We start from the raw sequence: 13,583 nt of genomic DNA, 5'->3' as shown, positions 1-13,583 counted from the left end.
GAATGCTCACTCTCATTTATGAGATATAAAGAAACAGCAAGGAATAGTGAGGGAGTAACAGATGGCCAAGTGACCAGTGAACTGGTTATACAGAACTGAGTTTTCCATGGAGTGTTGGGGGTGCATACTGAGGTAATGTGGAGGGAAATGCACACTGTGGTGGAAAGGCTGGTGTTGTAGTATTGTATGCAAAAACCCTATTAGTGCCGTATGGGAAATCATGGTGCCTCAAATTGAAAAAAAAAATAAAAGGGTAGATCTTTTACTGGTGCTATACTGTAAAGTCTTTGACCTCTTCTTCCATGTAACTGATTTGCTCTTTGGGCTGAATTGTTCTGTACTGAATTTGAAGTTCTTCAAGGATGCTTGAAGTAGAAGTGCAGAAGAAGTCCATATTCTCCAGCCCTTCTCTGGAGTTGACTATTCGATTTTCTTTCCCATCTGAGTATATGTCCAAGACCATCTGATAAAGGGAATGTTATGTGTTTTACTGTGGACTGAAAGAGCTAGATGTGACCCTATAAATTGGTTCCAAGAATTATAAATGGCTCATTAAGATCCATGACTGTTGCTTAGCCTCCTCATTGTGTAGCACAGTTCGTGTTAAAACTGAGTGTTGATGGAATGAAGGGAATTTCTTTTTCTTTGACTCCCTTCTAACAGTGCTTGAAGTAACCAAGGGCCACTCCCAGTGCTAACTGATCAATTATTCCTCATGGTTTACAGGCCAGGGTCTGCTGAGGGCATCCTGTTTGACTTTGGCACTTGGGCTCTGTAGTGTGGGGGATCTGCCTCATATCTGAGCTTGCAGGGCATGCCCTCTACCCCATGAACTGTTTTTCTGGCCTCCTTAGAAATTTAAGATTACAAAGTTACTCTGTTGTAGAATTTGAATCTGATATGTTGGTTATTAGATTCATGGTTTTCTATTTTACATAAAATTTGGAGGCTAATATTGTAAGGAAAGCCAGCGTCTTTTCTTCATCTTTCTACTCCTTCTATTTTCTCAGTTTTGCTGAGAAGTTAGATGTTTTAGCTCCCACATATCCATTAGTTAGGAATTAGAGACAATTTTTTTTTTGTTGTTGTTGTTGGGGAAAGAGTAGTAAGTAATACATACATGGGGTAGAGTGCTTGCCTGGCATGCGGATGACCCTGGTTCATTCTCTGTAACCCTGTATGGTCCTGAACACCTCCAAGAGTGATGCCTCAGTGGCATTCAGGAACAAGTCTGAGCATCGATGAATGTAGCCCAGCCCCTTCCCCCATAAACAAAGAAAAAATATTTTTGTTTTATAATTTTAGGGATTATGCTTCAAAATGTAAATTTTTTTTTTCTTATTTGTTTTATTTTGCCATACTCAGTGATGCTCAGAGTTTACTCCTAGTTCTGCACTCAGGGATCCCTCTTTTTTTTTTTTGGTTTTTGGGCCACACCCGTTTGACGCTCAGGGGTTACTCCTGGCTATGTGCTCAGAAATCGCCCCTGGCTTGGGGGGACCATATGGGACGCCGGGGGATCGAACTGCAGTCCGTTCCTTGGCTAGCGCTTGTAAGGCAGACACCTTAGCTCTAGCGCCACCTTCCCAGCCCCAGGGATCCCTCTTGATAGTGCTCAGGAAACCATAGATAGTGTCAGGGATTAAACTTGGGTTGGCCTCATACATGACAAATGCCCTACCTTCTATACTGTTACTCTAGCCCCTAAAATGTAATTCATATTTGTTTACTTATTTCTTTTGGTCTACATCTGGCAATGCGCAGGGTTTTTTTCTAGCACTGTACTCAGAAATTACTCCTGGTTGTGCTTGAGGGACCATATAGGATGCCAGGTATCTAAACCTGATTAGCCTTGTGCAAGGCAAGTGCCCTACTTGCTGTTCTATTGCATTAGCCCCCTAAATGTAATTCTTAAGAGCCAAATACCTTGGATATTTAAGGAGGTCATATTTGCCAGTGGAAGTGGTCATGGAAGAACTTACTTCAACAAAATAAAACAATATTATAATTACTTTATACTAGATTATCCCTGAACATAATTTCTTCAAAATTTCAATGATTCTTAGAACTCAAAGAATAGTCAAAATATAAATGTTGATGTATAAATAACCTCAAAATATATCACAAATACATCATATGCTATTTTCAGTTTTAGGGCTTAAATAGAGTTGAGGCTAAGTGTTAAAGTTAGCTCAATCTTCTGGACTTCATTAGTTGGAAACATTTATGTGTATAATTTGGGAAACTATATTTTGATATTTCCTTAAGTAAGAGAAAAATATGTAGGAAATGATATGATGAGAACCCCAGTACATATTGAAAGCTCTTACCACTATCTTTATTATTTAAGGAGTGTTTTTTTTTAAATACATAAGTAGAAATGCAGAAAGTAGATAATAGTACTGCCAAGGTACCACTTCTGTTCTTTTGTTCCACTACTGCTTTCTAGGAGAAACTTTTCCCATGGCTTTGGATTTTTCTAACTGTCCCATATTTATTTATTTTTTAAAATAAAAATTTATGTTTCTCTGAAGAACTTGTTTGACTTACTTCTCTGTTAAACATTTGAAAGTGATGTTGGGGCTGGAGTGATAGTACAACAGTTAGGATGTTTATCTTCCATGTGGCCAACCCAGGTTTAATCCAGCATTCTATATAATTACCCACGCACTGCTGGGAGTAATTCCTGAGTGCAGAGTGAGGAGTAAAAAACCCATGCACCATTACATGTAGTCTCAAACAAAAAATATTACTAATATTTTTTATTATACACAATACCCTACAATTATTTTAAAGTTTCATTGTTAATTATTATTTATACTATCACAGTACATTTTGAGATATTTTTTGTCTGTTTTTGGGCCACATCTGTTAGCATACAAGACTTATTATTGGATCTACACTCACAGATCACTCCTGACAGAGCTTAGGAGAACAGGTAGGGTGCCAGGGATTGAATTTAGGTCAGCAGTGTGTAAGGTAAGTACATTGCCTGTTGTACTATATCTCTGGAACTCTTCTTTTAGATTAAAAAATTATTTTGGTCCCACACATGGCAGTGCTTAGGGCTTACTTCTAGTTCTGTGCTCATGCATCATGTCTGGAGGGCTCAGGGGACTATTTGGGATGTGGGGACCAAAATCAGGCCAGCCTCAAGCAAGGCAAGCACCCTATCTACTATGCAGTCTCAGTTCTCTTACTAGTTTTGTGTGTCATAAATAACTTGTGATATGTGACTTACCTTTACATTTTATGGTTGGATGTTATAGAATCTAATATGGTCAACTTCAAAAGAACATAAAGCTTTTTGACACTAGTGTAGGAAAGAATTTACAGGTCAATAGACACCGAACACAAACTCATAAAGAGAAAAGATTATTTTTGTGAGTTGAGTTGGCTGTTCTTAGAGCTCTACTTTCTAATATTAATTTTATTTTTATCTAGATCAAATAATGTTTGTTTGGTTTCCATAAAATGGTGCCAGTTTTTAGAAATGCTGTTATTTTATAGATTATTTTAAAAGAATTGCTATTGGTATGATATTGAGATTCAAGGAATGATATTTTTGTGTGTGTCTGTGTCTGAATTTTCTTTCTCTGTTTTTTTTTTTTTTTTGGTTTTTTTTTTTGGTTTTTGGGCCACACCCGGCGATGCTCAGGGGTCACTCCTGGCTGTCTGCTCAGAAATCGCTCCTGGCAGGCTCGGGGGACCATATGGGACACCGGGATTCGAACCAACCACCTTTGTTCCTGGATTGGCTGCTTGCAAGGCAAACGCCGCTGTGCTATCTCTCCAGGCCCTGAATTTTCTTTCTCTACTCTCAGCTTAGCATTACCTAACACATACCAGGAGTGAAACCTGAGCACAACTTCATATAGCCAACCCCTCTTCTCCCTAAAAAATAAGTTAAAAAGCATTCATAAAACAGACAAGGACTTTTAAAACTTGAAGCTAATGTTATATGTGATGATAACTGACAATAACTTGTCAGTATCTTTAGCTCTCTCATGCTTTTTAAAAGTATATGTTGTTGGGGCCAAAGATGTGGTGCAAGCTGTAAGGCATCTGCCTTGCAAGCACTAGCCTAGGATGGACCGAGGTTTGCTCTCCCGGCATTCCATATGGTCCCCCAACCCAGGAGTGCTTTTAGAGCTCATAGCCAGGAGTAACCCCTGAGCGTCAAATGGGTGTGGCCCCAAAACAAACAAAACAAACAAAAAAATAAAAGTATATGTTGTTGACTTACTCCCCATTCTCTTCTCTCTTGTACTCTGTGTGCTCTAAAACAGAGAACAGGTAGTTTAATTTATAGTTTTATACTGTAAATTATTTTCAATTTCTCAGTGTTTTGGCATTAGTGATTAAGTTACTTTTGTTAATTGTTATTTTTTTAAGTTAGTAGTTAGATCTATTGGAGCAACTTAGATTTATACTTTCGTCCATTTTGTTTAAAACTATTTTAATTTTAGAAACAATCATTTGAACAGAATGAATGCTCTAGGCAAGTAATACTCCTACTGCTAACTTAACTTTGAACCCAGATTTCTTTTTCCCTGGTGACTAGGGTTGATTTTGTTCTACTTGTGAGGACTGGTACAGCAGCCCAAACGAATTGCTTCAAGGCATCCTCTCAGAACTTACTGCCTCAAATCTGCTATGATGTAAATGTGTTAGAAACATATATGAAAGCAGTAGGCGAAAGAATTTGAGTGAAGGCTCATAATGTTCAAACGAATAATGTATATTTAGATAACTGTGAATTTTGAAATTTTGAATTGGACTAAATTTTGTGTAAAATCTAGAAAAGTGATCTTCAGTTTTGAAATATTTACATCTGAGGATATATAGTAAGAAGAATATTAAATTGTTAGCCTGGGGGCCAGAGGGATAGCATGGAGGCAAAGCATTTGCCTTGCAAGCAGAAGGATGGTGGTTCGAATCCCGGCATCCCATATGATACCCCGAGCCTGCCAGGAGTGATTTCCGAATGTAGGGCCAGGAGTGATCCCTGAGCCCTGCTGGGTGTTTCCCAAAAATAGACAAACAGCGCTCAGAAATCGCTCCTGGCTTGGGGGGAACCATACGGGACGCTGGGGGATTGAACTGCGGTCCTTCCTTGGCTAGCGCTTGCAAGGCAGATGCCTTACCTGGCCTGATTTAGCCCAAATTTATGGTGTCTTGTTCAGAGGTAATAAGTTCAAAATGAGCTCATGAGCTAAGATAAGTGTGTTATTAGAACTTCATTCCTTCCTGGAGTCCCTGGGAAGAATCATCTTTCATACTTATTTTAATTTCTAGAGGCTCCCCAGCTCCTTGGTGCATGGTCCCTTTAGCATCAGAGTGGTGAGGGAGTTTAAGTCTCAGCTCATGCCTCTTTCAATTACTCTATTGCCTCCCTTTTTTGTGTATGTTTGTTTTGCCTTCCTCTTTTATTTTCAGAACACACCTGTGGTGCTCAGGATTTACACTTGCTCTGGGTTCAGGGCCTTCTCTCCTTAGTGCTCAGGGGACTAGATGTGGTGACATGGAATAGAGGATTGAACTTGGGTCATTAGCATGCAGGGAAAATGCTTTATCTGCTGTGCTGTTGCTTTAGCCCTTCCAGTTTGATTTTTCTTTTTTTGGTCATCTGGATAAGCCAGGGTGTTTTACATGTTTCAAGGTCAGTTGATTGTTGTCCTTAGATGGTCTCTATATTATATGTTCAGGAATTATGTGGACATATAGGTGGTTTAAAAGAGGACAAATGTTTATTTCTTTCTGCACTAAGATATCTTAGTTCTACTTTTTGAGTATCCTGAGCACACATGTAGGGGCGATACCAAGAGTACCAAGAGCTCTTGAGGTACTTGAATTTATAGATAAGTAACACCGAGCAATTACCATGGACTAACAAGACGTTCTAACTTATTCAACCTATTGTTATACCAAGTCTAATGAACTTTATGAAGTGTTTTTTTTTTTTTAACTCCTTAGTTTCTGACACAAAAACTAAAATCTTTGTTTCGATTTTTTTTGTTAGCATGGAACAAGGTAAATACCTATTTGTGTAAAAGTATGCATTTTTTTTAGATAAAATTGGAAGGTGGCTATGAAATTTTTACATTTCATGTAAAAGAAGTTGTTTTCTGTACTTTAGGAAAGTGTAGATTGTGTGTCTTTTTTGTTTGTTTGTTTGTGGGTCACCTGGCAGTGTTCAGGGGTTATTCCTGGCTCTGTGCTCAGAAATCACTCCTGGCAGGCTCGGGGGACCATATGGGATGCCGGGATTCGAACTACCATCCTTCTGCATGCAGGGCAAATGCCCTACCTCCACGCTATCTCTCTGGCCCCAGATTGTGTGTCTGAAGCATTATGTGAATATGGCCAATGGATCCTCTATTTCAGAGGCTTTCCTTCCCTCTTCAGTAGCGAGTTTCCAAAGCATAGGGGAAGGACTTCTCAGTTCAGACTGTGCTGAACAGACAGTTCAGATATGCTGTTCTTTTTGCTGCTCTGTTACCTTTGTCACTGTGGACAACATATAAATTTCACACCTCCTTTTAACGTCAATACTTTTTTTTCTTAATTTTTTTTCCCTTTGGGATATACCCAGTGATGCTCAGGGGTTACTCCCGGCTATACACTCAGAAATTGTTCCTGGCTTGGGGGAACATATGGGACGCCGGGGGATCGAACCATGGTCTGTCCTAGGTTAGTGCGTGCAAGGCAAACACCCTACCACTTGCGCCACCGCTCCCACCCCTCATGTCAGTGCTTTTACTTGAATTTTTAAAACTGTTTTATCAAGTGAATATGATTTATTGTCCCTTGCCATATTGACCAAAGTTTGGGAAATAACCATGTTGGTAGGCTAAGGTATCTGTCTATCAAAACCATAAATTTGAACTTTATTGTAAGTTGTTACCTAAACTACAATAATTTTTTCCGTGCCCTCCCAAGTCCAGCTACAATAATAATAAAGAATATCTGACTTTCATCATCATTCAGCTTTTGTTTTATGTTGCAGTATTTTGACTTTCAGCGTCTGTGTGACATTTTTCCCTGGTTACCAGGCAGTTGGCAAATGACCTCCATTTATTAATGGACTATAATGGGAAAGGGAGCTAGTTCAACTGCACAACTCTCTTGTTTCAATCTAGTCATTACTGTAGTATTCTGTGCCATCCATAGCGCTCCCTGCTGTTTTCTTCAAACATCTGTTTATGTGCCCTCTTTGCATCTCCTATAATTAATACTGGCAACTGGGTGAGGTGGCCCATCTGTCTGTTGAAGTTGATGCTGACAATCTCTTTTAATGTTAGTGTAGTTTTTGTTATTTACATCTTTTTTATGTAAAATATTATTTTCCCTCCTCTTTTTTTTGTTTTTTTTTTTTTTTTTGTTCCCACCTGGGTTTCAGGTAATGTTTAAATTTCACGAAGCTCTGTATAAGTGAAGGTAAAATTCTAATGGAAAAACCACCTGGTTTTCTTTGAAGTTTCCTTTAAAAGATGTACCTTTTGAATTTTATGGTAATTTTATCCTTGTGAAGGAGACTGCTTCTGCTCTCTTTGTTTTGATGTGTCCTGTTTATATTTTACATTCGTTTTACTTTTCTCTTTTTTTCAGGCTTCTATTGGTTGGTGGGCGTGAAACTTCTGAATTGGGCATTTCAAAAGCCTCTAGCTGTGGCCTTTCTGCCTGGAGAGTACTTTCAGGATCACCTTATTATAAGCAGGTCACTAATGATGGAGACAGGGTGACAGCAGTAAGTATGAGTTACAGCATTTCTCTTTGCTGGTAGGTCTCAGACAGATAAGCCTTTTGTGAGACGTTCCAATTATTTGTTCTAAATGAAAATAGTGATTTAATGCTAGTGAAGGTTTAGTTTTTCTTTTAAATATTAAATTTGTCTTCAGATTATCATACTTTATTTTTTTTTAAACTTTATTGATTGATTGATTGTTTCTGGGCCACAGCCAGCAGTGCTCAAGGGTCACTCCTGGCTTTTGCACTCAAGAAATCACCCCTGGCAGGCTCGGGGGACCATATGGGATGTCAGGATTTGAACTACCATCCTTCTGCATGCAAGGCAAATGCCCTACTTTCATGCTATCTCTTCGGCCCCTTAATTTCATTTCTCTTTGGAAGTACCACTGCAACAGCAGTCATTTACATTGCTTATTTAGATAGTGACATTTATTAAGCACTCTTGATGTGCTAGTAGTTCATTTGAGTCCTGTTCCATGTATTAACTCATTTAATTTTCAAAAACCCTTTGATATTGGTATGGTTACTATCTTTTTCTACTGCAACGTGAAGTGCACTGGAATAACTTGCCCTGGGACAGCAGCTAATAAGTGGCAGGATTTTTATACAGCTCTGGCAGGAGCAACCAGTTTAACTTCTTCCTTATCATAACACTTTTTGGGAGGAAATAGTCAATTCTTTAAAGCCATTCTCTAATTGAGCTTTTATTGTGTATCAGGCTCTCCTTTACATTTTAATACTCAATTTAAAAATGGTAACGTAGGGGCCGGAGATATAGCATGGAGGTAAAGTGTTTGCCTTGCATGCGGAAGGATGGTGGCTCGAATCCCGGCATCCCGTATGGTCCCCCAAGCCTGCCAGGAGCAATTTCTGAGCATAGAACCAGGAGTAAGCCCTGAGCGCTGCCGGGTGTGACACAAAAATTAAAATAAAATAAAAAAAAAAAGGGGGTAACATATACCGCCAGTGAAAATTTCTCATATTTCATTGGACTAGGACATGAAAATTTGTTCTCTATTTGTCTAATGTGTACTGTTGTTACTACAGAGAGGCAAATACTAGTTGCTGACCTAGGTGAAGGCTAGATAGCTGCTTCATTCTTTAATCACCTCAACTTTCAAACTGTGATGTTCATTAAAATTAAAAATTGAGGGTAAAATGAAAAAGAGAAAATGGGGAGGATACAAGGAGAAATGAAATAGGCAGGCTGTGTAAGGCCCTGTTAGTACAGGGTAATCAAGGCTAATGGACACAGTCATCTATCTGGGAAAGGGACCTAATGGGGCATCATAACATTCCATGAAACCATTTCCATCTTAGCTTCTTGGAGTTTTCTTTTGCTTTCACTTTGCTTTTTATTGACGTGTGGAATCTATTCTACTTTGTATGATTCTTTCCTTGTTGACCTGAAGCTTTGGTATTGGAATCTCGTAAAAGAAAATTGCTTGTGTACCAACAGGAAAAGTGGGAAAAATATTGCATTGCAAATTGAGTGCTTTGCTGTATGATTAACTTCTTGAAGTGCTGCAAGTATATTTTAATTATGTTAGAGGCTTTTAAATGTGTCTCACAGCTAAATTTACAATCACTCTACCTACCATTCCCTTACTTCAAAGTAATTTGGAGTTATAGGATTAGTTCCTCTTGTCAGGTGCCAGATATTGTTCTCATTAACTTTTCTCTTATTGTTTATTTAAGATTGCTATTGTTTTGGGGCGGATATTGACCAAAAATGCTGCTGACACATACATTCTACTCTCTCTCAACAAGGCTGCTGGGTTGAGACTATGCAAAATTCAATATGTGCATTGACTTAAGTTTCCAAATTAATGTCATTGTCATCAGTGCAAGATAGTTTTATTTATTCAATATCAAATTACTGCTTCCAGGTATTGGGATAGGTAGCAGCCTTCAGAAGTTTACTGTAGCAGAAAAGACAGCCATGCCTGCAAATAAGGGCATCTTTTCATTCCTGGCTCCTGTGGGCTTTTTACTTTTTGTTTTTTTGCTTTACTTATTACTAGATTAGTATTGGCCAAGGTGGGGTATGTTAGGATTTGAGGGTTAGTAGGAGCAGTAGAAGTGACACCCTAGGGTTTGATGTTGTTTCTTTTTCTATTAATAGTGATTTTGCATTTTTTTTGTTTTGTTTTTTTTTTGGGCCACACCTGGTGATGCTCAGGGGTTACTCCTGGCTATGCGCTTAGAAATTAATCCTGGCTTGGGGGACCATATGGAACGCCAGGGGATCGAATTGCTGTTCTAGGCGAGTGAGGGCAAGGCAGACACTTTACCTCTAGTGCCACTGCACTGGCTCCGTGATTTTGCATTTTTATCTCTTGTTTCTAAGTTAAGCAGACATAGTTTTCATGTGGACTCATTTTCCCTCTTACTGTTCTTTTTATTTTGGGAAGAAACACTGGGAAAAGTGAAATCAGGCTATGATTGATGTTTTCAGTTACTTAGAAATTCTTAGGGGGAAATTCTAGCATCAACAAAATGGTTACCCCTAGTTTTTATTTTGATATTTTTTCCTTTGGGTTAAAATTCATATAACATAGAATTAAATAAAACATGGCTCACCTTTTCTTTTTTTAGGGGAGGGGGCGGTGGTCATACCCAGCTGTGCTTTGCGGCTACTTTGGTTTCTAGGGTCAGGAAACACTTCTAGCAGATTTTCGGGTCCATATGTGGTGCTAGGAATTGAATCCTCCTCAGCCATATGCAAGGCAAGCAAGCACTTTACATGTTGTACTATTTCTCTGACTGCCCCATGGATTATTTTAAAGTACAGAGTTTAATTGCTTTTAATGCATTCATATTATTGTGCATCATCACCATCATCTAGTTCCAGGACATTTCCATTATTCCTAGAGGAGGTCTCTGACTCATGAATAAGTTACCCTATTCTCTTTTCCTGGTTCTAATCCACTATTCTTTTGTTTCTGTGGATTTATGTGTGTTTGTTGAATATTTTATTTAAGTGATGTCACACAGTGTGTAGCCTTTGTAAGTGTCATTTTTTCATTTACCGCACACTTTAGATATGTATTAATATTTCACTAATTTTTATGATTGAATAATATTCTATTTAATGAATCTAATATATATGCTTATCTGTTACTTTTTGGCCTTACATGTAGCATTGCTTTAGTTGTTTTTATTCAAATATTTGCTGGAATGTCTTTTTAAAATTATTATCATTTTTCTTTTTTGTTAAATCCCACCTAGGGTGGAATTAATGCTTTATATGGTGATTTTATCTTTAGCTTTTTGAGGATCTGCCAAACTCTTTTCCATTTTCTGTTCTCATAAAATCTAAATCTTCAGTAGCACCTGTTTTCATTTTTAAAACGATTATACCCACACCCCTCATTTTTGCTTTATAAGCATAATAAATTTAAACACAAAGTAGCCTAAGGCTATACTATTTTAAGTATTGATATTTAAGTGGTATTTTTTCTGGTATTGTTAAAATAGAGAAATATTTACTTGGTGAATAAATTTATTGGGAAGTTTTCCACCTTTGTGATATTAGGATTAAATAGGAACTCTGAATCAACCCAGTTTTAGAAGAGCTTGGGTTATACTAGAGTTTATGGAGGTTTTACTAAATTCAAACTTGTTAGCATTTATTTATTTATTTACTTACATTATTTATTCATTGCCAGTAAATGAATACCATCCCTGGTGGTCCTTAGGTGTCTCATCTGATAATAGTGTATTTGAGATGCTGCTAGCAGTGCTTGGAGGATTAGGTAGTGCCAGGGAGCAAGCCTGGATCTCTTGCTTGTGCTCAGCCCATTGTGCTATCTGGCTTTTTAGTATAGATTTGAAAAACATTCTATTATTTACTACATCAGGTTTATTTTTTTCCATAAAGATCTCTTGACAACTATTCATATTTTTCCCATCACTTCTTAAAATTCTAGATTTATAGTTATTTTTCATTATATGATAAGGAACTTATGATTAAGGAACTTAATTCACTTCTTAAATTTTTCATTTTTAATCTGAGAAATTTTAAGTGTCCCCTGATGGATATATAAAATGGATATACAAATAAAATACCATATACATTTATTTTCAAACATTTAAAATCAGTTTTTATTATGTTATTGTTTAAAAAATACTGACGATAGTTTATTTATACAGTGTTATTCTATCATTCCCACGGCAGAGTATCAAGATCCTTTTGCCATTATCCCAAGGTCCATGCTCCTCCTGTGTCTTCCCTGGCATTTCAGTTCAATTCATCTTCGGTTCAAAGTGAAAACATTTTTAGAAAGATAGGCTGTGCCATATGGGTTTTTGATCTTAATTTCAAAATCTCTGCTCTCAATAAGGAGAAAATATTCATTAATCATCTTGTATGTTTTGCTTTATTTTGTAGGTACCAAAGACTCTGGGTTTATTAAGGATGTTAAGTGTTAATTTTTACACTCGCCAGGGACAAGAACAGGTAAGGCAAATTAGCTTAATCTGTGCGCCCTGAACATATTTTGTTTTTTTGCTTTTGTTTTGGGCAAGCTCAGTGCTTACTACTGGCTTTGCACACATGGATCGCTCCCAGTGGGTGCAGGGTACCATATGGGGTTCCAGGGTTCGAATCTGAATTGGCTGCATGTAAGGCAAATAGCTTCTTATTGCTTGGATTCCCAGAAATTTTAGTCAGAGTTCCTTTACGGGTAAAATTAAATGGATTTAGGATCTTACAAATCTAAATGTGGATGTGCTGGTAGTTTTATAATTTGTTAGAATATGTGTTGTTAAGAATACATGAAGTTGTGCATTGAAAATTCAATATTTTGCTGTATATCCTTTTTATTTAATAAATGAAATGAAAAGCTAAAGGATGAATCTGAAAACTTGGGTGTGAGAATATATTCCAAATGAGATTTTTAGAAGATCTTGAGATTTCTTGTATTATCTTACTTAGAATTTTTTTTTAAATTTTAAGCACCTGGTGGTGCTCAGTATTTACTAACAACTCTGTGCCCAGGGATCATTCCTGGCCAGACTTGGGGGACTCTGGGATTGAACCTGGCTTGGCTATGTGTCAGGCAAATTTGTGTTATTGTCAGTAATATATCCATCCATTTATTTGGTTGTTTTTAAAGAAACTCTCTCTAAATCTGAAGTTATTGAAAATTTTGATTCTCTAATAGGAAAAGAGACATATTGTTATTAGTTTCAAGTATCATTAGTATGCTTATTTCTAAGAACCTGGGCCCATGGCAAAGATGTTCCAGTTTCCGACTGAATGAGACATACTTAGCAACTGTCCTGACGGGAGTGATCATATTCACAATCTGCTTGAATCTCTCTAGTGTCTAATCACCAGGAATGTATTTCAGTGGTAGAACTCCATATGTCTGAAGCCCTCAGACTGATCCATACTATATCAGGACAAGAAATTTTAATCTACATCGGGGCATCAAATAATACTCTTTTCTGCTTCGAGGAGAAGCAAAGAACCAATATTTTCTGTTTTTTCAGTTTCCAAGACAAGGGAAATTATGAGAAATATCATGAGCCTTCTGCTATTTCACTTGTTTATAATATATTAAATGTTTTGAGTTTTAATGATTTTTCTATCATTTATGGCAACTAAATTTTAGTATACTTGATTGTAGTGTTATAAAAATATTGCTCTTTTTAATAAATAAATTATTTAATTGAATCACCAGGAGATACAGTTACAAAATTGTTTATGATTGTTTCAAGCACACAATGTACCTTTACCAGTATACATTTTCCACCACCAATGTCCCCAACTTCCCTTCTTTCCCCTTTCCTTCCTTCACTGCCTGTCTCTGTGGCAGACAGTT

At 37.4% G+C, this 13,583-nt stretch overlaps 1 protein-coding gene across 1 annotated transcript in view; it reads left to right on the top strand.

Annotated features, from left to right (window-relative positions):
• The window catches only part of NBAS (NBAS subunit of NRZ tethering complex), a 384,560-nt gene that overhangs the window by 52,041 nt on the left and 318,936 nt on the right, over nt 1-13,583 (top strand). The window contains exons 10-11 of the mRNA XM_049784877.1: nt 7,612-7,750; nt 12,146-12,215. Coding sequence (XP_049640834.1) covers nt 7,612-7,750; nt 12,146-12,215 — 209 coding nt within the window. The remainder of the gene's footprint in view (nt 1-7,611; nt 7,751-12,145; nt 12,216-13,583) is intronic.

Source organism: Suncus etruscus, chromosome 12, assembly GCF_024139225.1.
Source record: "Suncus etruscus isolate mSunEtr1 chromosome 12, mSunEtr1.pri.cur, whole genome shotgun sequence".
NCBI lineage: Eukaryota > Metazoa > Chordata > Mammalia > Eulipotyphla > Soricidae > Suncus > Suncus etruscus.
Note: the sequence above shows the minus strand (reverse complement) of the source record. Positions and strands in the feature narration are given on the sequence as shown.